At 50.1% G+C, this 21,939-nt stretch overlaps 1 protein-coding gene across 3 annotated transcripts in view; it reads right to left on the bottom strand.

Annotated features, from left to right (window-relative positions):
* ST6GALNAC2 (ST6 N-acetylgalactosaminide alpha-2,6-sialyltransferase 2) overlaps nucleotides 1–12,640 on the bottom strand; it is a 22,734-nt gene extending 10,094 nt beyond the window's left edge. For 2 of the 3 annotated variants that reach the window (XM_063718290.1, XM_054535762.2), the window contains exons 1-3: nucleotides 12,411–12,608; nucleotides 5,167–5,227; nucleotides 500–674 (exon numbers count right to left, since the gene is read on the bottom strand). In XM_063718290.1, coding sequence (XP_063574360.1) covers nucleotides 500–674; nucleotides 5,167–5,227; nucleotides 12,411–12,535 — 361 coding nt within the window. In that variant the 5' untranslated portion in view covers nucleotides 12,536–12,608. Of the gene's footprint in view, nucleotides 1–499; nucleotides 675–5,166; nucleotides 5,228–12,410 lie in introns of all 3 variants that reach the window. The other variant, XM_024234578.3, reaches the window with a different exon arrangement.
* Between the last annotated feature and the right edge of the window lie 9,299 nt (nucleotides 12,641–21,939).

Below are 21,939 nucleotides of genomic sequence, written 5' to 3' on the forward strand. Positions count from 1 at the left end.
CAATGAGCCGAGATTGTGCCATTGCACTCCAGCCTGAGTGACAGAGCGAGACTCCGTCTCAACAATAAAAAAGACTGTATATTGCAAAAGAAAAGAATCAGAGGCCTGTGGGGTTTTGGGTGCAGGTATAATGTAGAGGGGGCTCTGGGCCTGCAGTGTGGGGGTTCCTGCAGCAGCAACTGTGAGTGAGGTGGTTTGAGGCCCCACAGCCTCTGTCCTTGGCCACCATTGGACTCTGCAGTCTTTCTTCCCAGGGAGGCCCCAGGATGGTGAGGGCCGCCGGCGGGGGTAGCCCCAGGACTCTTACTGACCCCTGGGTGCTTGGATGGAGGAGGGAGGTGAGGCAGGAGTTGCATAGCTGGGGCTTCTGGGAGGAGAAAGGGGGACAGGGAGACCCTGCATCACCAGTGCTATGAGGGCAGGGAGGCCTGGCCTACCTCAGGGCCAAGAGCAGGAAGCTAAGGCAGAAGGCAGGTGAGAGACAGCGGGCAAGGGTTACCTTGGTGAGAGAGCCCCCGCCAGCCATACGGGGCTTTGTGTTGGCTCAGGCGGTCCCAGAGCTCTGGGGTGAAGAGGTCCCTCCAGAGCAGCACTGGGACGGAGAGATTGAACAGGCCACGGAAGTGGGGGTGCTGCTGAATGGCCAGGTGAAGCAGGTGTCGGCAGGCCTGGCCCTGTGGGTGAGATGGTGAGGGCTGAGCCCCGTTAGGTGGGGGCTGGGGTGGGTGGGGCCCCGCAGACCCTGCAGGGGAGTTGGGAGTTGGGAGGGAAGGCCTGCCCTGTCCCCTCCAGATCGGGGCCATCGTTGCATTTTTTTTTTTTTTTTTTTTTGAGACAGAGTCTCACTCTGTCGCCCAGGCTGGAGTGCAGTGGTGCGATCTTGGCTCACTGCAAGCTCTGCCTCCCGGGTTCACACCATTCTCCTGCCTCAGCCTCCAGAGTAGCTGGGACTACAGGTGCCCACCACCACGCCCGGCTAATTTTTTGTATTTTTAGTAGAGACGGGGTTTCACCGTGTTAGCCAGGGTGGTCTCGATCTCTTGACCTCGTGATCCACCCGCCTCGGCCTCCCAAAGTGCTGGGATTACAGGCATGAGCCACCGTGCCCGGCCCATCCTTGCATTTTTGAACTGAGCTGGCAGCTAGGGGGTCTGGGAACTCTCTGGATTTAGCCTGCCTAGCTCTTCCTCTCCCAGAGGCCACGTCCCCTTGGCCTGATGGCTCTGGCCTCATACTCCTTCACCTCACACTTGAGCAAACTCTGGGGCATTTTCTGATGCGTGGGTCTGACCTGCCTGCCCTTTGGTGGAGTAATTTCAGCCTGGGCTGAGCTGAGGCTTTCACCCTGGATGCAAACCCTAACCCTGCTGGTACTCGCTGTATGATTTGCGTGTGAACAGACTGCCAGGGAGATCCGTGATGGTCTTTCTTTCTAGTGGTGCCTTTAGGGAGTGGAAGTGTCCCCCAAAAATTCATTACCCAGAGCCTTGGAATGTGACCTTAGTTGGAACTAGGGGCTTTGGAGATGGAATTAGGAAGTCATATAGGGTGAGGTCGGGCTCTAACTAGCATCCTTAGAAAGAGGCTGGGTGATGATGAAGCAGGGATCTGTGCGATGTACCACAAGCCAAAGAGCACGTGGAGCCGCCAGAGCTGGGGAAAGGTAGGGGAGGCTTTCTTCGAGCCTTTGGAGGGAGCGTGGCCCTGCCAGCACCTTGATTCTGGGCTTCTGGGCTCCAGAACTGTGACGATTCAATTTCTGTGGATCGAAGCCCTCCAGGCTGTGATCATTTGTTCCAGCAGCCACGGGGAAGGAACACAGCATCTCTGTACTTGTGGGCCTTGAGGGAGGGTGAGGTCAGGAAACAGGCCCCAGCCTTGTCTGCCCACGACCCCAGAAGTTCAGAATCGCACACAGTCATGGCCTGGGTGGGCCTTCTATTACTCCTGAATGGGGCTCTTTGTTAAGCCATTGGTTTGATCAAAAGACAAAGCAGGAAATAGCTGTACAGTAATTTCTGCTATAATGCAACTTATGAGTGGCTAAATATCATCATGCTATGCAAAGCTATGCAATCATGACCATGGGGCAGCTGGGCATGGGGGCTCACCCGTGTAATGCCACCGCTTTGGGAGGTCAAGGCGGGAGGATAACTTGAGGCCAGGAGTTTCCAGATTAGCCTGGTCAACATAATAAGACCCCATGTCTGCAAAAAAATGTTTTTTAATTAGCCTGGCATGGTGGCCCAGACCTGTGGTCCCAGCTTGGGAAGCTGAGGTGGAAGGATTGCTTGAACCTGGGAGATTGAGGCTGCAGTGAGCTACGGAGACTGCACTCCAGCCTGGGCAACAGAGTGAGACCCCATCTCAAAAACAAAACAAAACAAAACAGCTGGGCGCGGTGGCTCACGCCTGTAATCCCAGCATTTTGGGAGGCTGAGGCAGGCAAATCACAAGGTCAGGTGTTCGAGGCCAGCCTGGGCAACATGGTGAAACCCCGTCTCTCCTAAAAAGAGAAAAAAATTAGCCGGGCGTAGTGGCGGGTGCCTGTAATCTCAGCTACTCGGCAGGCTGAGGCAAGAGAATAGCTTGAACCTGGGATGCGGAGGTTGCAGTGAGCCAAGATCACTCCACTGCACTCCAGCCTGGGCAACAGAACGAGACTCCGTCTTAAAAAAAAAAACAAGAACAAAAACAAAACAAAACAACAACAGCAAAACGAAAAACCACGGGCTTATGAGAAAATGGGATGAGTGACATAACACTGAAACGCTGTCAGGAACGCATAAAACCAAAGATACAAATCGAAGAAAGACAGAAGCACAGTTTTACTGATGTCCCATGGTTAAAGAATACTTGAGATTGATGTGGAAGTGGGTGTTGGAGGGGGCAGTTTGTGTGATATTGTGAAATGGTGGAAAGAAGTTGTCTGAAATTGGAGGGAATTGTGCCACCGGGCTCACTAGGGCAGGTGAACCCATAACACACTGGGTGAAGCTGATGGAGATTTCAGGTGCACATGTGTGTACTTTTTGTGTGTTCCTACTTGGCTCTGCTGAGTTGGGTGTGGTTTCTATGTTAACCTAGAGTTTTCACTGACAAAATCATCCAAAAGAAAATCCAGGCCGGGCACGGTGGCTCATGCCTGTAATCCCAGCACTTTGGGAAGCAGAGGCGGGTGGATCACCTAAGCTCAGGGGTTTGAGACCAGCCTGTGCAACGTGGTGAAACAGCATCTGTACTAAAAATACAAAATTAGGCTGGTGTGGTGGCACATACCTGTAATTCCAGCTACTTGGGGGGCTGAGGCACAAGAATTGCTTGCACCTGGGAGGCGGAGGTTGCAGTGAGCCGAGATGGTGCCATTGCACTCCAGCCTGGGCAACAAGAGCAAAACTCCATCTCAAAAAAAAAAAAAAAAAAAAGCAAAATTTATGTGATGCTCAAATTGTTTCCTAATATGTCAATCTTGTTGGAAGAAATTAACAAATTCTTTTTTTTTCTTTTTTTTTTTGAGACGGAGTTTCGCTCTTGTTGCCCAGGCTGGAGTACAATGGCACGATCTTAGCTCACTGCAACCTCCACCTCCCAGGTTCAAGCGATTCTCCTGCCTCAGCCTCCCAAGTAGCTGGGATTACAGGTGCCTGCCACCATGCCTGGCTAATTTTTTGTATTTTTTGTAGAGACAGGGTTTCACCATGTTGGCCAGGCTGGTCTCAAACTCCTGATCTCAGGTGATCCACCCACCTTGGCATGACAGGCATGAGCCACTGCGCCTGGCCGTTTTTGCCTTCTTATATGTGTCCAAAAGCCACCTCAAACCCTTTGTTTTAGACCAGGTGGGGACATACGTCAATTAGCATCAAATAGCTCAAGGCTCAAGGTGGAAAAGACTTTAGGAAGCTTGAAGATGACCTGCTCCAAGCACTCCTAAGGTGCTCAAGGCCTCTCTTCAGCCTGCCGGCCAAGTGTCCCTTGGCCTCTGTATTTTTTTTTTTTTTTTTGGAGACGGAGCCTTGCTCTGTCACTCACGGTGGAGTGCAGTGGCACGATCTCAGCTCACTGCAACCTCCGTCTCCTGGGTTCAAGCAATTCTGCCTCAGCCTCCCAAGTAGCTGGGATTACAGGAGCCCGCCACCATGACTGGCTAATTTTTTGTATTGTAGTAGAGATGGTGTTTCACTGTGTTGCCCAGGCTGGTCTTGAACTCCTGAACTCAGGCAATCTGCCCGCCTCGGCCTCCCAAAGTGCTGGGATTACAGGTGTGAGCCACCACGTCCAGCGGCCTCTGTTCTTAAGACAGGGCCCCCATCACCTGCCCAGGGCTACCTGCTCTGTCTCTGAACAGCTTGGCTGTCACTAAGCTCTAGCATGCAGTGAAATCTTTCTCCCGGAGGCCCCAGTCAGCATGTCCCATTTTAGTCTCTTGGGCATGGAAAACACCTCTTAAGCCTGTATTAATCCAGAACAACACAGTCATCATCCTGCTTAACGGCAGCACATGGAGCCAGGGTGGGGTAGAGTGGGATGGGGTCGGGGAGGCTGTATCGCGCAATGGTTCTGAGCCAGGTTCTAGACAAGAGGCTCAAACTCCAGGACTACCTCTTACTACCTAAGCGAGGTACTTAACTTCTTGGTGCCTCATTTTGCTCATTTGTAAGGGCCACATTCTAGGGTTGCTGCGAGGCTTCAGTGAGAGAACGCAGGTAAAGTCCCAAAATCAATGCTGTCTGTTACTTACAGTTATGAGGCAGGGCCCTGAAACTTCTCAAATCTTCCGGACAAGCAAGGGCATCTTTCCAGAGCTTGGAGTTTGCTCCAGAATGAGCAGTTTAAATGTGACTTTTATAGGAAGTAGATATTTTGTGGAGTAGAATATAAAATTCACAGGACTATTTAAGATACAATCTTAAGACTCCGAAGAACTGTTCAGCTGGCTACACCCCATGAGTACATATTTATTCATCCTTCCCTGCTGTTGGGCCACAAGAAACCCTATTGGTCAGGTCTGAGAGGCCCCGAAGGGACGGATGCTTAGCTGTAACAGGGTATTCCAAAGAGCTCCTGCCCAGCAATCTCATGAGAATGTTCTCGTTCGCTCTTCTTCCCTCCTCCCCACTAATCTGAGGGTGCTCAAAACTGCCACAGGGTAGTCGACCACTCTACCTTTCCTGTCCAAGAATTCGATGCCTTGGGTTGAAAGGATGCTTGAAATGATGTGGTGTCCCTGGGGGAAAAAGCAGAAAAAAAGCAGGGGTCAGCAGTTCTGACCTACCCCTTGGAAGCTTTTGGACTGACCGACTCCCTTAGCTCTAGGGGCGGACAAAATCTGTCTGTGCGCATCGTGGTGGCTCACATCTGTAATCCCAGTGCTTTGGGGGGCTGAGGTGGGAGGATCGCTTGGGACCAGGGGTTGGAGACCAACCCAGGCAACATAGCAAGACCTCATGTTTACCAAATTTAAAAAATTAGCTGGGCATGGTGGCAGGCACCTGTAGTCCCAGCTACTCAGGAGGCTGAGGCAAGAAGATTGTTTGAGACCAGGGGTCAAGGCTGCAGTGAACGTGATTGTGCCACTGTACTCCAGCCTAGGTGACAGTGAGACCTTGTCTCAAAAAAAAAAAAAAAAAAAAGCTTGTTTGTTCTTTTGATTTTTTCACTTCTGTAGTCTTATTCTTTTTTTTTTGAGAGGGAGTTTTGCTCTTGTCACCCAGGCTGGAGTGCAGTGGTGCGATCTTGGCTCACTGCAACCTCCACCTCCTGGGTTCAAGTGATTCTCCTGCCTCAGCCTCCTGAGTAGCTGGGATTACGGGCATACGCCACCACACCCAGCTAATTTTGTATTTTTAGTAGAGATGGGGTTTCTCCATGTTGATCAGGCTGGTCTCGAGCTCCCGACTTCAGGTGATCTGCTCACCTTGGCCTCCCAAAGTGCTGGGATTACAGGCGTGAGCCACTGCGCCCAGCTCTGTGCTCTAATTCTTGCCATGTCTTTCTCTTTAGGCACACAGGATACTGTCACTTTCTTATGTTTTGCCTCACTGTGTAAACTCAGAGATCAAGGCATCCCTCAGCAAGTGGCAGACGTGGAGTTTATAGGAACAGTGAGATGGTGGCTTAAAATATATGAAAATAGAAAAGATTGCCAGCCACCTGCAACTGTGACCATCTGAAGGATCTCCCTGACAGGGCCCCAGAGGCAGGCATTAGGTCTGAGATGACTGGGCCTTCTTTCCCCTTTGTGTGGGTCACGCTCACCACTCCTGAAGTACAATCCTGGTTAAGGTTATGGCTCTTGCTATGGTTTGAATGAGTCCCCCAAAGTTTATGTGTTGGAAACTTAATCCCAATGCAACAGTGTTGAGAGGTGAGACCTTTAAGAGGTGATTAGGTCACTTGGGCTCTGCTTTCATGAATGGATTAATTTGGTTATTGCAAGAGTGGGTTAGTTATTGTGGAGTGGGTTCCTGATACAAGGATGAATCCAACCTCTCTTCTCTGGGGCATACATGCTGTCTTGCCTTTCTGCCTTCCATCTATGAGGATGCAGCAAGAAGGCCCTCTCCAGACACAGACCCTATGACCTGGTACTTCCCAGCCTCCAGAACCATAAGAGGTAAATCTCTGTTTTTTGTAAATGATCCAACTCAGGTGTTCTGTGATAGCAGCACAAAACAGACTAAGACAGCTCTGAAACCTCACTCCCTGGGTTTGCAACCTGGCTCCACCACTTGGCTGCTGTGTGATCTTGGGCAGTAGCTGAACTTCTCAGAACCTCAGTCTCTGCATTTATACAATAGGGATAATCACATTGAGCTCCTTTGATTGTTAGGAGGGTTCAGAGTATATGTTAACACATATAAAAAGTGTCCTCTAGGTGGCCAGGCACGGTGGCTCACGCCTGAAATCCCAGTACTTTGGGAGACCCAGGCGGGCGGATCATGAGGTCAGGAGTTCGAGATCAACCTGGCCAACATGGTGAAACCCCATTTCTACTAAAAATACAAAAATTAGCTGGGCGTGTTGGCACATGCCTGTAATCCCAGCTACTTGGGAAGCTGAGACAGGAGAATCGCTTGAAACCAGAAGGTGGAGGTTGCAGTGAGCCGAGATCACATCACTGCACTCCAGCCTGGGTGAAAGAGCGAAACTCCTGAGCATGGTGGCTCACGCCTGTGATCCCAGCACTTTGGGAGGCCGAGGCGGGCGGATCACAAGTTCAGGAGATCGAGACCATCCTGGCTAACACGGTGAGGCCCCGTCTCTACTAAAAATACAAAAAAATTAGCCAGGTGTGGCGGCGGGTGCCTGTAGTCCCAGCTACTCGGGAGGCTGAGGCTGGAGAATGGTGTGAACCTGGGAGGCGGAGCTTGTAGTAAGTGGAGATTGCGCCACTGCACTCCAGCCTGGGCGACAGAGTGAGACTCTGTCTCAAAAAAAAAAAAAGAGCATAACTTTGTTTCAAAAAGAAAAAAAAAGAAAAACGTGTTCTCTAAATATTATTTTTACCTCCTAAAGGAGGAAGAGAAAGGATCTTGCTGTGTCAGCCTCTATTATTACTGTCCCTTCTAGAGGGCAGTAAGGGGATAGTGTTACTGTCCCCTCCCAATGCCCAATTCCCAGGCACTAGGTGGCCCCTGAATCAGGGCAGAAGGAAAACATGAAGGAAGGAACAGGGGTCCTTACCCTTTCAAAAGGTGGCCAGGCTTCTCTCAGACCCCTCCCTTCACCCCAGCAGCCACACGTAGAGGGGACTCTGGGTTGGCAGCTTGCAAGAGAAACCAAGGTCTCTTGTTACCTGCTTCTAGGTGCTGAGGCGGCTGAGCCACAAGGGAACCCGGGATCTGCCTCCCTTTGGTTTCCAGGTTTCCTATAAGACCCTGGAGGGACGGCCCAGAAAGAGCAGAGTTGATCCCTTCCCCCATCCCTCCCTTGCCCCCTTGGACTGTCCACTTGTCCGCCCACATAATCCCGTAGTTCCTGCTCATGAGCACAATATGACCCCCTCTGGGAAGGAACTAGGACGGTGGTGCTCAGCCTAGGTTGCCTATGAGAACCCCCAGGGAGGTTTGAAAAACCCCATTGCTCAGCCCCGAAATCCTGAGATTCTGATCTGATTGTTCTGGGGTCCTGGGCGGGCATTGGTGAGTCCAGTCCCTACCCTCCCACCCCAACTAGGTGATTCTGCTGCGCAGCCGGGCTGGAGAGCCTGACGGAGGAGCTGCGGAACAGGGCAGAGTTGAGACGTGTAGGGGGCAGGGGTAAAGCTGTAAAGGAGATGATGGAGAACCCCCAAGTTCAGTTTTGCTGCCCTGAACTCCCCACCCTCAGGGAGGCCTGGTGCGACTTCAGAGTATCTCTGGTGCTCAGCGACTTCTCCCAGCCCCGCTCCCACTGATCCTTCCAGCCCCTCCCTCTCAGGAATCCAAGTGCCTGGGACACCTGGGAGGGCATAGGAAGGGGGCCAGCCTGCACATGCCCTTCTGGGAGGTTTTACCAGCCTTAGGAGATATACAGACCATGTGCTGCGTTTTTCAGAAAGCTAATTTTACTCATAACTTAGATCATATCCTCTTTTTTTTTTATTTTTATTTTTTTTAAGACGGAGTCTCTCTCTGTCACCAAGCTGGAGTAGTACAGTGGTGCATCTCGGCTCACTGCAACCTCCACCTCCCGGGTTCAAGCAATTCTCCTGCCTCAGCTTCCCAAGTAGCTGGGACTACAAGCGCATGCCACCACACCCAGCTAAGTTTTGTATTTTTAGTAGAGACGAGTTTCACCATGTTAGCCAGGATGGTCTTGATCTCTTGACCTTGTGATCCACCCGCCTCAGCCTCCCGAAGTACTGGGATTACAAGCTTGAGCCACCGTGCCCAGGCTTTTTTTTTTTTTTTTTTTTTTGAGACAGGGTCTCACTTTGTCACTCAGGCTGGAGTGCAGTGGCAGGATCTTGGCTCATTGCAGCCTTGACCTTCTGGGCTCAAGCGATCCTCCCATCTCAGTCCCCCAAGCCAAGTAGCTGTGGCTTACAGGCATGTGTCACCATGCCTGGCTATTTTTTTTTTTTTTTTTTTTTTGGTATTTTTAGTAGAAACGGTGTTTTGCCATGTTGCTCAGTCTGGTCTCAAACTCCTGGGCTCAAGCAATCTGCCTGCCTCAGCCTCCCAAAGTGCTAAGATTATAGGCACGAGCCACCGTGCCCGGCCTTCATATTCTTAATACTTAGCCCTAAAATGTTCTCTTTTTAAAAACATAACATTGACAATGGATAGTAACTGGCAGCCCTATGTTGATTCTCACTCTATTAAACAACAACAACAACTTTTAATAGAAATGCCCATGTGGGGACCCACTGATCCAGATTCTGCCATAAGGAAATGCCCAGACTGGGCTCCACTCTAATCTGCACTAAACAGCCCTCTTCTTGGGCTCTGTAGACCCTGTCCCAGCTGCCCATCTCCCTGGACTGTCCCCTGTAGCCAGGCATATCCGTTTGCAGTCCCTAGCTGGGGAAGCTCATGTGGCCTGCTGGCTCTGCCCAGAATGCCATCCACCTCCCACTCTCTTCCAGACTAAATATCCACCTCCCACAGCAAGGCTGAGTCCTGACCTGCCCCGCACTGGGGTTTAAGCTACAGTGCAAATACAGAGAAAGAGCAGGAAATGGCCAGATGCTTGAGTCATACTACATTTTGAAAAAAGGAAAGATCTTTTTTAAAAAACATTGTTGCATTATAATAGAAGTATAGTAAACTTCATACTTAAAGTTGTATTAGATACCTTGAAATAATTTTAATTTGTGTTTTTTAAAAAAGGTATTACTTGGGGCTGGGCATGGTGGCTCATGCCTATAATCCCAGCACTTTGGGAGGCTGAGGCGGACGGATCACGAGGTCAGGAGATCGAGACCATCCTGGCTAACACGGTGAAAACCTGTCTCTACTGAAAAGTACAAAAAATCAGCTGGGCGTGGTGGTGGGCGCCTGTAGACCCAGCTACTCGGGAGGCTGAGGTAGGAGAATGGCATGAACCTGGGAGGCAGAGCTTGCAGTGAGCCGAGATGGTGCCACTGCACTCCAGCCTGGGCGACAGAGGGAGACTCTGTCTCAAAAAAAAGAAAATGTATTACTCGGGAGGCTGAGGTGGGAGAATCATTTTAGCTCAGGAGGTGGAGGTTACAGTGAGCCAAGATAGACCCACTGTACTCCAGCCTGGGTGACAGAGTGAGACTGTCCTCAAAAGATTACTTTTATAAGAAAAGGAATTCATTTCTTACAGTTATGGAGGCTGAGAAGTCCAAGGTCGAGGAACCACATTTGGTGAAGGCCTTTTTTTTTTTTTTTTTTTTTCTGCTCCTTGTGGAGCAGGGCTACCCCATAGGCAGTGGTCCAGAGCAGCCAGAGGGCCTTGGTGTTGGTGGGGCAGGACGTCACATGCAGAGTGGGGCTGAGCTGCTAGATCAGGTCTCTTCCTTTTTGTAAAATTATTTTTAATTGGCACATACTTGCACATATGTACAGGGTACAGTGTGATATTTCGTTTTTTTTTTTTTTTTTGAGACGGAGTCTCACTCTGTCGCCCAGGCTGGAGTGCAGTAGCATGATCTTGGCTCACTGCAAGCTCCACCTTCCGGGTTCACGCCATTCTCCTGCCTCAGCCTCCCGAGTAGCTGGGACTACAGGCGCCCGCCACCACGCCCGGCTAATTTTTTGTATTTTTAGTAGAGACGGGGTTTCACTGTGTTAGCCAGGATGGTCTCGATCTCCTGACCTCGTGATCCGCCTGCCTCGGCCTCCCAAAATGCTGAGATTACAGGCGTGAGCCACCGCGCCCGGCCACAGTGTGATATTTCAATACGTGTATGTAATGTGTAATAATCAAACCAGCTAATTAGCATATCCATCACCTCGAACTTTTTTTTTTTTTTTTTTTTTTTGAGACAGGACCTTGCTGTATTGCCCAGGCTGGAGTGCAGTGGCGCGATCACAGCTCACTGCAGCCTCGACCTCCCGGACTCAAGGGATCTTCTTGGTCAGCTCCCCGAATAGATAGATGGAAGCACAGGCATGCACCACCATCCCCGGATAAGTTTTGTATTTTTGGTACAGATGAGGTTTCGCCATGTTGCCCAGGCTTATATCAAACATGTATTATTTCTTTGCATTGAGATACTTTGTGTTTTAAACATCTTTACATAAAAGTGACAAGGATTCCTTTTCTTTTGAGACAGGGTCTCGCTCTGTCAACCAGGCTGGAATGCAGTAGTGCAATCACAGCTCACAGCCTCGAATTCCTGGCCTCAAGCAATCCTCCCACCTCCGCCTCCCAGAGTGCTGGGACTACAGGCGTTAAGTCACCGTGGGGAGGGCAAGCACCCTTTGTTCTAAGAGTGCTGGACTCCTGATCACTGGCAAGCTGTTTCACATTCTTCTGCAACTTTTGGTGTATCCTTTGACTGCATCTGTGGAGACCAGATACTTATTTTGTTTTCATCCCGTTAGGCCCCCAGCAAGGTTGGTAGGGGGTGCGCAGATGGAAAAGCGCCAGGAAGGGAAAGGCTGGGGCTGGAGGCCTCTCCCTGAGGCTGCCGGGCCCTTCCCTTCTCCCAAACCCAGACTTCGCACGGCTTGGTCCGCCTTTCTCAAGCTAAGCGAAATCGTTTTGCGGCTTCTTCAGTCACTGGAACCACCACCTGCTAGAGGCCGGCTCGCAGGTTCTCCTCGTGGGACACCCAGGAAAGTGCCCAGGGAGGAGGAGGGAGTGGAGCGCAGGAGGCGGCGCGGGGAGGAGAGCGCGGATGGAGCTCGGAGTCGCCCCTCGTTCCCTCGGGCGCCCGCCTCTTCGCGGATCGCGCCCGCACTGGGCTTATCCAGACACCGCGAGCGGAGGCCAGGGAGAAGGGAGCGGGCGCGGGGCGGACAGAGACCGCAGCGGGCAGGAAAGGCGACTGGCCGCGGCCCGACGGAGGGTCCCCGCGAAGTTGGAAACCGGAGACTTGGGCCCCTGCCCAAAAAGCAGAATCTGACGTTACCGAGGGAGAGTTCCCGACAAAAAAGGAAGTTTTTATCTGCTTCGGGGACCCAGCCAGATTTCGACAATAGAAAGTGTACTCATCAGGCCGGGGAGGACTTCACCAACAAGGGGCACCGGGGCGGGTCGCCAGTGCACAGGGGCGAGGTCTTCCTTGGACCCAGGCAAAGGCTGTGGGGTCCGGGCAGCGCGAGGTTAAGGCTGGGAGAGGGTTCTGGCGACAAACGGCCGCGGCCGAGTCCTCGCTGAGAGCTGCCCCAGAGGGGTCGTCGCGGAGGTTGGGCTGAGGGCTGCGGGCCGCGGAGAAGCCCTGGGCTGGGGACCCTCCCCGCGCCCTGGTCGCCCCTGCGCCCTCCCGCTCTGCGCGCGGCAGCCCCTACCTGGCTCCGGCCGCTGGCTCCGGGTACCGCTGCACCGCCGAGAAATACAGGGCAAAGAGGAGCCCCGAGCAGGCAGCCGTGAGCAGGAGCAGCAGCCAGAAGAACGGCCCGCGTGGGAGCCCCATACAGCCCCGGCCCGCGAGCTCCCCGTCCGCTGACGTCCCAGGCAGAAGGGAGAGGCCCGGGTGGGCCGGGTGGCACTTGCAGAGGGGCCGTCCTGCCCTGCCCCGCCCTGCCCGCCCGGTGCCTGCGGCGCCTCCCCGCCCGGCAGCTCCCTCTCGGCCCGGCTGAGTGGCCAGAGGCTGCCGCACCCTCGGGAGCTGGGCGGCGGGTCCCCCGGGGCTGGAGTGTCGCCCCGGCGCCCGGAGCGCGCGCTCCTTTGGCCCTGCCCCCTGCCCGGGGGACTTCGGCAGCGGCCACTCCTGCCACTGCGCTCTCTCCAGAGCCCAGCCCCGGGAGGCCGCCAGTCTCGGGTTGGGCAGGGCGCTTTCCTCGCGCGGTCCAGGGCTGGCTAGGCGCGGGTAGACGCCGCCACCTGCTGCGCTGGCTGCGCTCTGCGCCCTGCGGGCCCGACACTCCGCCTCCAGACTCCGTGGCGGGTGGGCGGCGGCCGGGAGGAGATCTGCCCGGCTCCCTCCAAAGGACCCTCAGATCTGTCAGTCTGCGAACGCCAGGACAGCTGGGAGGGGGTGGGCAGGGTGGAGGAGCAAAACCCCACAGCTCAGTCTCTGGGCTGGCGGTAGAGGGGGGAAAAGGGTGTGAGGTGGGGAGCCTGTCGTGATGGGTTGCGTGGGGGAGCTGAGGCAGTCAGCGCTTATTTGGTGACCATCCAGGGTGGCCAGTCCCCTCAATCGCATTGAGTTCCTTTCACAGAACGATGCCAGTCAGAGAGACCACCTGAAATGTTCAGCACAACGGGTTCCCAAACTTATTGGCACCAGGGGCTGGTTTCCTGGAAGACAATTTTTCCACGGACGGGGGCGGGGGTGGGGGGGTTGGGGATGAAACTGTTCCACCTCAGATCATCAGGCATGACTTAAGATGCTCTCATAAGGAGCCTGCAACCTAGATCCCTGGCATGCGCTGTTCACAAAAGGGTTCGCGCTCCTTTGAGACTCTAAAGCCGAGGCTGATCTGAAGGAGGCGGAACTCAGGCGGTAATGCTCCTTTGCCCGCCGCTCACCTCCTGCTGCGAGGCCCTGTTCCTAACAGGTCGCGGGCCAGGCTTGGGATTGGGGACCCCTGGTCTAGCAGGCTCCAGCATCAGAAAGGGCTGGGAAGCTCAGCACCCCTGCTGTCTAAGTGGAACACTTCCCTGGCAGTGAGTGGTGGGTGAGATGGGTGTGCTCCAGTGGCCACTGTTCAGAAAGCTGTGACATGCCCCAGACTCCCAACTGTCAGCAGGCTGCAAGGATGAGAGGGACCTAGGCTACCGTGTCACGTGCTTTCTGCTCTAATCTGTTCTTCATGTATCCGAGGAAGTCTGGGTGCAGCAACAGGTACCTGTCCCATTGCAAGGCTTCCCGAAAACCTCCCAGGGCCTGGGCCTGTGGTCAGGAATGGCCATTCAGTCCATCCAGTCTCAGTTCTCCTACCAAGTCAGGGTCACTGGAGGTCACTCACATTGGGCCAGTTCTTTCCTTCACACCAAGACTGCTCAGCAGAGCCAGACTCATCTTGCTACCCCACAGATGGGGACTACTTGGAATTTATGGTGTCAAGACTTTCATTTCAATCTTTATGGGTTTACTTGTCAAAATTCCTGTAGATGTTACTTATCCCCTGATCATTGGCTTCTCACATTTCCTCAGACCCTCTCTCTGTGCCCATAAATACCCCTCCTAGCCCTTGCTCTCAGTAAGTGCCTTACCCTCTACTTCATGGAGAAAAGAAGAATCATTCATTAGTAATTTATTCAACTTTCCACTTACAAACCTACAAACTTGGCCCCCACCACAGCCCAGCCTCTGCCTGCCGGGACTCTAGTCTTTTTTTTTTTCTCTTTGAGACAGAGTCTTACTCTGTTACCCAGGCTGGAGTGCAGGGGCGTGATCTCGGCTCACTGCAACCTCCACCTCCCAGGTTCAAGGGATTCTCCTGCCTCAGCCTCCCCAGTAGCTGGGATTACAGGAGTGCACCCCCATGCCCAGCTATTTTTTTTTGTATTTTTAGTAGGGATGGGGGTTTTATCACGTTGGCCAGGCTGGTCTCAAACTCCTGACCTCAGGTGATCTGCCCACCTCGGCCTCCCAAATTGCTGGGATTACATGCACGAGCCACTGCGCCAGGCCTCAGGACTCCAGTCTTAAGGGTTGGGGAGAGGGTGCTCTCCTCCTGTGTGGGAGTTAACACCCTATCTGTGTTAATAATCCAAGTCCACCTCCAATGCCTTAAATGGCAGTACTCCCCTCACACCAAGATCTCCTATCCACCCACCTGGAGTTCTCCTTCCTCCCATCTTCAGCCTCACAGGACCTCCAGGGTCTCCATCCTCCCATTTTCTCCCAGTGGGCCAGCCCTCTCTCAGCAGCTTTCTTTCTTATCTAGGCAGGACTCCCTGGGTTATAATCTGAGCTACTCCTGCATTAGTAACCCAGATTCTCTTGTGTTCCTGGCTTTCTGCCCAGCAAAACTCTGACCTGGATTCACTCTTGCCTCTGCCTCTCCTGTGCTGCCTGTCCCTGGCCTGGCTGAGTGCTGCAGGGGTCAGGGGTCAGGTGTAGTTCATTCCAGAGTGAATTGGGAACACAAGTTTGGCCTCAGCTGGCTCTCAACATCAGCCATTTCCTTATCCTTGCTCAGCTCCAGCTTCTATCCTGCTCAACAATGATTCTAGAACTTACTTCTTTCCTCAAGCCTCCTCTTTTCCCAGCCATACCTGTGAGAAAATGCAGCCCATCAGGAGTGACTTTCAACTTCCCATTCCCCCAAGTTCAAAGTCATCTTTTGTTAAGAACAGTGCAGATTTTGCTCTACTTACAAGCTAACCAATGAAACTGCCACAGTTCTGTGGATGCTGGTAGAAGACACAAGACTACTGGATCAGAGACAAGGACTTTATTACTCATGGTGCAGCAAACAACATAGGCATCATGTTTGTGTCACTTCTCTTTACTCCTCAAGCCCCATGAGAGTGAGACAGAGAGGCCCAGGTGGGTGTTGCACACACAGTGGGTTTGCAGCACAGCTGAGAATCCCTGAGATAAGGGAACCAGAATCTTTTATAATAGGCTGCAAGCAAACCTGTTCTTCTCCAAGGGGAGACATTATCTTTATTATGTTGGATAGTGAGGAAATCTGCCCTCTGCTCCAGAGGGAGGCACTATCTTTATCTTCCAAGGCAGTCTGCTATACCAACAATCTTTTTTTTTTTTTTCTTTTTTAGACGGAGTCTCGCTCTGTTGCCAGGCTGGGGTGCAGTGGCACGATCTTGGCTCACTGCAAGCTCCGCCTCCTGGGTTCACATCATTTTCCTGCCTCAGCCTCCCAAGTAGCTGGGACTACAGGCTCCCGTCACCATGCCTGGCTAATTTTTTTGTATTTTTAGTAGAGATGGGGTTTCACCATGTTAGCCAGGATGGTCTTCATCTCCTGACCTCGTGATCTGCCCACCTCGGCCTCCCAAAGTGCTGGGATTACAGGCGTGAGCCACTGCGCCCGGCCTATACCAACATTCTTGAAAAGAGCCTGGAACGAAAGGTCAGTTGGTCCCTCTGCTCACAGCATGATCATGCCCATGCACCCTCACCTTATTGCTCCAGACTCTCCTCCTCCCAGGGAGAGCCAGCCTCTTCACTGTGAACTCCCACTCCTCAGCTCTTGCTTCAGCAGCTTTCCCTGCCCCGTCTGGAAGGTCCTTATCACAGCCTATGAACATGCCCCAAATAGCTCATCCTAAAAAGCAAAGCAAAGCAAAACAAACAAAAAACGCCGTGGAGCTGGCCCCCTTCATAGCTACTCTCTTTTTCTTTCATCCAAGTTCTTGGTAGACAGTCTATTCTGTCTCCGCTTCTTTTTGCATCTGACTTCCTTACCTACAATGCCATTGAAATTGTACCCACTGAAGTCACTAGCAACCATCATCCTTCCAAAGGGAGTCCACGTTTTCCAGTTCTAATTCTGCTGCATCTGTCTCTCTGAATTGGACACTTAGCTCCCAGTAACTCTAGCTTGCAACTCTTTGCTCTCATGGTTTCAACAACCAGCTTTCTGTTTGTGACTCCTGAATTAACCTCCATCTGAGGCCCAGATCTCTATCAGCTGCAAACCTGTTCAGCTATGTATAAAGGCCATCCCTGGAGACCTGTGTTACTTTTTTCTTTCTTTCTTACTTTTTTTTTTTTTTTTTTGAGTCGGAGTCTCACTCTTGTTCAGGCTGTAGTACAGTGGTGCAATCATGGCTCCTTCAGTCTTTTTTTTTTTTTTTTTTTTTTTTTTTTGAGATGGAGTCTCACTCTGTTTTCCAAGCTGGAGCGCAGTGGCGTGATCTCAGCTCACTGCAACCTCCGCCTCCTGAGTTCAAGCGATTCTCCTGCCTCAGCCTCCCAAGTAGCTAGGACCACAGGTGTGTGCCACCACGCCCAGCTAAGTTTTTGTATTTTTAGTAGAGATGGAATTTCACCATGTTAGCCAGGATGGTCTCGATTTCCTGACCTCGTGATTTGCCCGCCTCAGCTTCCCAAAGTGCTGGGATTACAGGCGTGACCCACCACGCCCAGCCGGCTCCTGCAGTCTTAAACTCCTGGGCTCAAGCGATCCTCCTGCCTTAGCCTCCCAAGTAGCCAGGGCTATAGGCATGTGCCACTATACCCGTCTAATTTATTTTTGTTTTTATTTTTGCAGAGACAGGGTCTTGCAGACACAGAGGGTCTACTTCTCATGGGTTTTTCAGGGCTAACTATGGGACTTGAGTATGTGTGGATTTGGTTTGGTTATACGGGCAGTCCTGGAACCAATCCCCCATGGATAATAAGGGATGACTGTATGTAAATACAATTATATAATATATAATTATAAAATTATACTGTTTTTTATAATTACAGACTTTCCTTTACCAGAGTTGGTTTTTTTTTTTTTTTTTTTTTTGTCTCATGTGTATTTGAATCTTGTTTCAGCCTGAGGATTCCTTTAGTATTTCTTGTAATGTGTGTCTGCTAGCAATAAATCCTCTTACTTTCTGTTTACTTAGAAGTGTCTAGGCACCTGCCACCACACCTGGCTAATTTTTGTAATTTTAGTAGAGACAGGGTTTCACCACGTTGACCAGGCTGGAGTCCACTTTCATTAGGGCTATAGAGTTCCTTATGCTGGCAGTCCATCTTTTGCAATTTTTTTTTTTTGAAACAGTCTCACTCTGTTGCTCAGGCTGGAGTGCAGTGCCACAATCTCAGCACACTGCAACCTCCACCTCCCGGGCTCAAACGATTCTCCTGCCTCAGCCTCCAGAGTAGCTGTGATTACAGGCGCCTGCCACCACACCTGGCTAAGTTTTGTATTTTTAGTAGAGATGTTTCACCGTGTTGGCCAGGCTGGTCTCGAACTCCTGACTTCAAGTGATCCACTTGCCTCAGCCTCCCAAAGTGTTGGGATTACAGGTGTGAGCCACCGTGCCCGGCCGCAATGGTTTTTAATTTAATGTTGACTTCCTCATTGATTTGTCATCTTAAAATTCTATTTTTTGAATCAGGAAAATTGAGCTGGATGTTTGATAAATCTAAGGAATTGTTAACTTTTAAAATGTGTGGCTAGGTGCAGTGGCTCACACTGTAATCCAGCACTTTGGGAGGCTGAGGCAAGATGATATCTTGAGCCCAGGAGTTTGAGACCAGCCAGGGCAACCTAGTGAGATTCTGTCTCTATTTTAAAAAAGAAAGGGCTGGGTGCAGTGGTTCGCACCTGTCATCCCAGCACTTTGGGAGGCCAAGGCGGGCAGATCACCTGAAGTCAGGAGTTTGAGACCAGCCTGGCCAATATGGCGAAACCCTGTCTGTATTAAAAATACAAAATTTAGCCCAGGGGGTGGCGGGCGCCTGTAATCCCAGCTACTCAGGAGGCTGAGACCGGAGAATCGCTTGAACCCAGGAGGCGGAAGTTGCAGTGAGCCGAGATCATGCCACTGCACTCCAGCCTGTGAGACAGAGTGAGACTCCATCTCAAAAGAAAAAGAAAGAAAATGTGTGATAGTAGCATTGTGGTTATTTTTTAAAAGTGTTCTTATTGTTAGTAATACATACTGAATATTTACAAACGAATATGATATATGGGATTCTTTAAAAATAACCAAGTCTGGGCCGGAAGTGGAGAGTGGATGGGGACACAGATGAAACAAATTGGCTACAAGTGGATCATTGTTGGGGCTGTATAATGGGGATATGAGGGTTCATTACAGTATTCTCTCTACTTTTGTATATATTTGAAATTTTCCCTAACAAAAACCTAAATTTTTCTTTTTAGCTGAAATATGCTCATTAGATATTTTAAAACTATAAGGTTATCCTTAACTTCAATCAAAGTCTTTAAAAGTATATATACATGCTTTTCACATAAGATGAACTATGGATTACGGATTTGCAAAACCAAGAGATCAAAACTTCAAGTACTCTATGTTCTAAAACAACCATGTGTAAGCATTTTGTAAAAACATATTTTTACTAAAATCAATTTATTTCTCAGTATCTGAAACTGGCATGAATGTTGAGCAAGTTCCTAATCAAAATGTATTAGATGTTCTAATTAGATATCAGAGGCTGTTTTTGTCATTTCAATCAAAACCATTTTTAGATGATTGATTATTTTATGAAAAAAAGCAAGGATGAAAATTGTTTCAGTTGTATTTCAAGAGTTTATAAAAAGACAAATTTATGCATTGAATTGAAGCTAAGTAGAAACTGAGTTTGGAAAAAGAAAATACAGTTGATGGCTTAAATTTGAATATGAACCGGATATTCTAGATCAGTCAGAAAATGGATTATTAGCACTTGTGATTCACAAAATTAGAGCCTACTGCTTTTCAGGGTTTAAGAAGTTTCTTTTTTATTTTTTTCTATAAACTTATTAATGGGAAGACTTTTTTTTAACTTCTTGAAAATGTCAACATTTTGAAAAAAATGTTATTTTATCATAAATGAGAAGCTAATTTTTTTTTGAGACCAAGTTTCCCTTTTGTTGCCCAGGCTGGAGTGCAGTGGCGCGATCTTGGCTGACTGCAACCTCCACCTCCTGGGTTCAAGTGATTCTACTGCCCCAGCCTCCCAAGTAGCTGAGATTACAGGTGCATGCCACCACCCTCAGCTATTTTTGTATTTTTAGTAGAGATGGGGTTTCACCATGTTGGCCAGTCTGGTCTCAAACTCCCGACCTCAGTTGATCCACCTGCCTTGGCCTCCCAAAGTGCTGGGATTACAGGTGTGAGCCACTGTGCCTGGCCAAACCATTTTTGTTTAATCTCATTTCTACATGGTTGTCAATCGTGCCTATCCAATGAAGCCTTCATAGAAGGCCCAAGAAGACAGAGTTTGGGGAGCTTCTGGATAGCGGAGCATGTGGGGGTTCCAGGAGGGTGGGGTGCCCAGAAAGGGCATGGAAGCTCCGTGTTCCTTCCCCATACCTTGCCCTATGCATTTCTTTATCTGTATCTATTGTGATATCCTTTACAATTAAACTGGTAAACATAAGTGTTTCCTGCCTCTGTGAGCCGCTCTAGCAATTTAATTGAACTTGAGGAGTGAGTCATGGGAACCCAAATTTATAGCCGGTTAGTCAGTAGCACAGGTAATACAACCCCTGGGGGTTGTGATGGGAATTGGAAGTGGGAGGGAGCAGTCTTGTGGGACTGAGCACTCAACCCGTGATCTGATGCTGTCTCCAGGCAGATGGTCTCAGAAGTGAACTGAATTAAAGTACACCCAGCTGGTGTCCGCTGCAGAATTGATTGCTTGCTTGTTGGCAGGGAGAGATCCGCACACATCTGGTCACAGAAGTCTTCTGTGTTGATTGTTGTTGAGTGAGGGCAGAGGAAAAACGCGCGTAGGAAATGCGCATGAAGGAAATGTGCAAGTTTGGGAGGGTGGGGCAGGGCCGGGAGCCGGATCCTCATCTTCCCTGGGAGACATCAGTAGATAATCTAAAACATAATTGTCAATGCACACATGTAATTTCGAAGTATGGAGGTAAATGCCAAAGGCTCAGCTGGAAGATTTGAAAGTGGCTGACTCTGCGTAGATGAAATAGCAGGAGAGTAGCTGGGGACTACCGATTTTGAAAAACAAAATTCTCTCAGGGAATTCACAAGTTGAATTTTGTCCTCAGGCCCAGCATCTAGAAAATAAGCCCAAGCTCCGATGCCTCTCATTCAGGGCTCCCAGTAAGCTGGCCCTTGCCTACTGCTCTAGTAAGATTCCGGCCTTATATTTTCTGCAACAGCATCACCTACTGTCTTGTAGGCCCCACACGTGCATGTTGCTGTCTTGCCCCATTCTTGCTTCTGCATTCTTCTTTGCCTGGCTTGCTATTTCTTCCTTCCATTCGCCCCACCATCACCTTTTTCTCCTGCCTTCCTGTGGGTTATTTTGCTTTTAGCATTCTGTTTTTGTTTGTTTGTTTTTTGAGAAGAGTCTCACTGTGTCACCCAGGCTGGTGTGCAGTGGCATGATCTCAGCTCACTGCAACCTCTGCCTCCTGGGTTCAAGTGATTCTCCCTCCTCAACCTTCCGAGTAGCTGGGATTATAGGTGCGCATCACCATGCCCGGATAATTTTTGTATTTTTAGTAGAGATGGGGTTTCACCACGTTGGCCAGGCTGGTCTTGAACTCTTGGCCTCAAGTGATCCACCGCCTTGGCCTCCTAAAGTTCTGGGATTACAGGCGTGAGCCACTGTGCCCGGCTCCATTGTTTTCTTTATTCCCCATGTTCCATGTTTTCTTCTTTTATCATTTCCTTCCTGTTGGAAGAGCTTCCTTTAGTTATTCTTTCAGGGTAGTTCTTCTGGGGACAATTCTCTTAGTTTTCTTCATCTTGTCTGGACGCTACTGCTTTCCTTGGGTCAGTCTATCTTTATGGCAATACCACGTTGCCTTAATTACTTTAGCTATGTAAACATCTAGATACCTGTGATGTAAGCCCTCTAGCTTTGTGGGATTTCTTCAGTATTGCCTTGGCTATTCTTGGCCTTTTGCATTTCCAAATGTTTTAGAATCAGCTTGTTATTTCTACAAAAATCCCGTTGGGATTTGGTTGGGATCACATTATAGGTTAATGTGGGTAAATGGGATATCCAGAAACATTATATATAGTTCCATGTATTTGGGTTAATTTTTCAATAATATGTCATAGTTTTCAGTATGCAATTGTGCTCATTTTTCCGTAAATGTATACTTAGAAGTTTGGTCCTTTTTTTTTTTTTTTTCAACTTAAACATACTTTATTTACTTGATTAAGAACTTATTGTACAGAAAATGTCTTACGTGGTTGATCTTAGCTTCGTTCACACTGACTTCAGGGGGTCTGGTTTTCTACGCTCAAGATTGTTTG

This window comes from Pongo abelii, chromosome 19, assembly GCF_028885655.2.
Source record: "Pongo abelii isolate AG06213 chromosome 19, NHGRI_mPonAbe1-v2.0_pri, whole genome shotgun sequence".
Taxonomy (NCBI): domain Eukaryota; kingdom Metazoa; phylum Chordata; class Mammalia; order Primates; family Hominidae; genus Pongo; species Pongo abelii.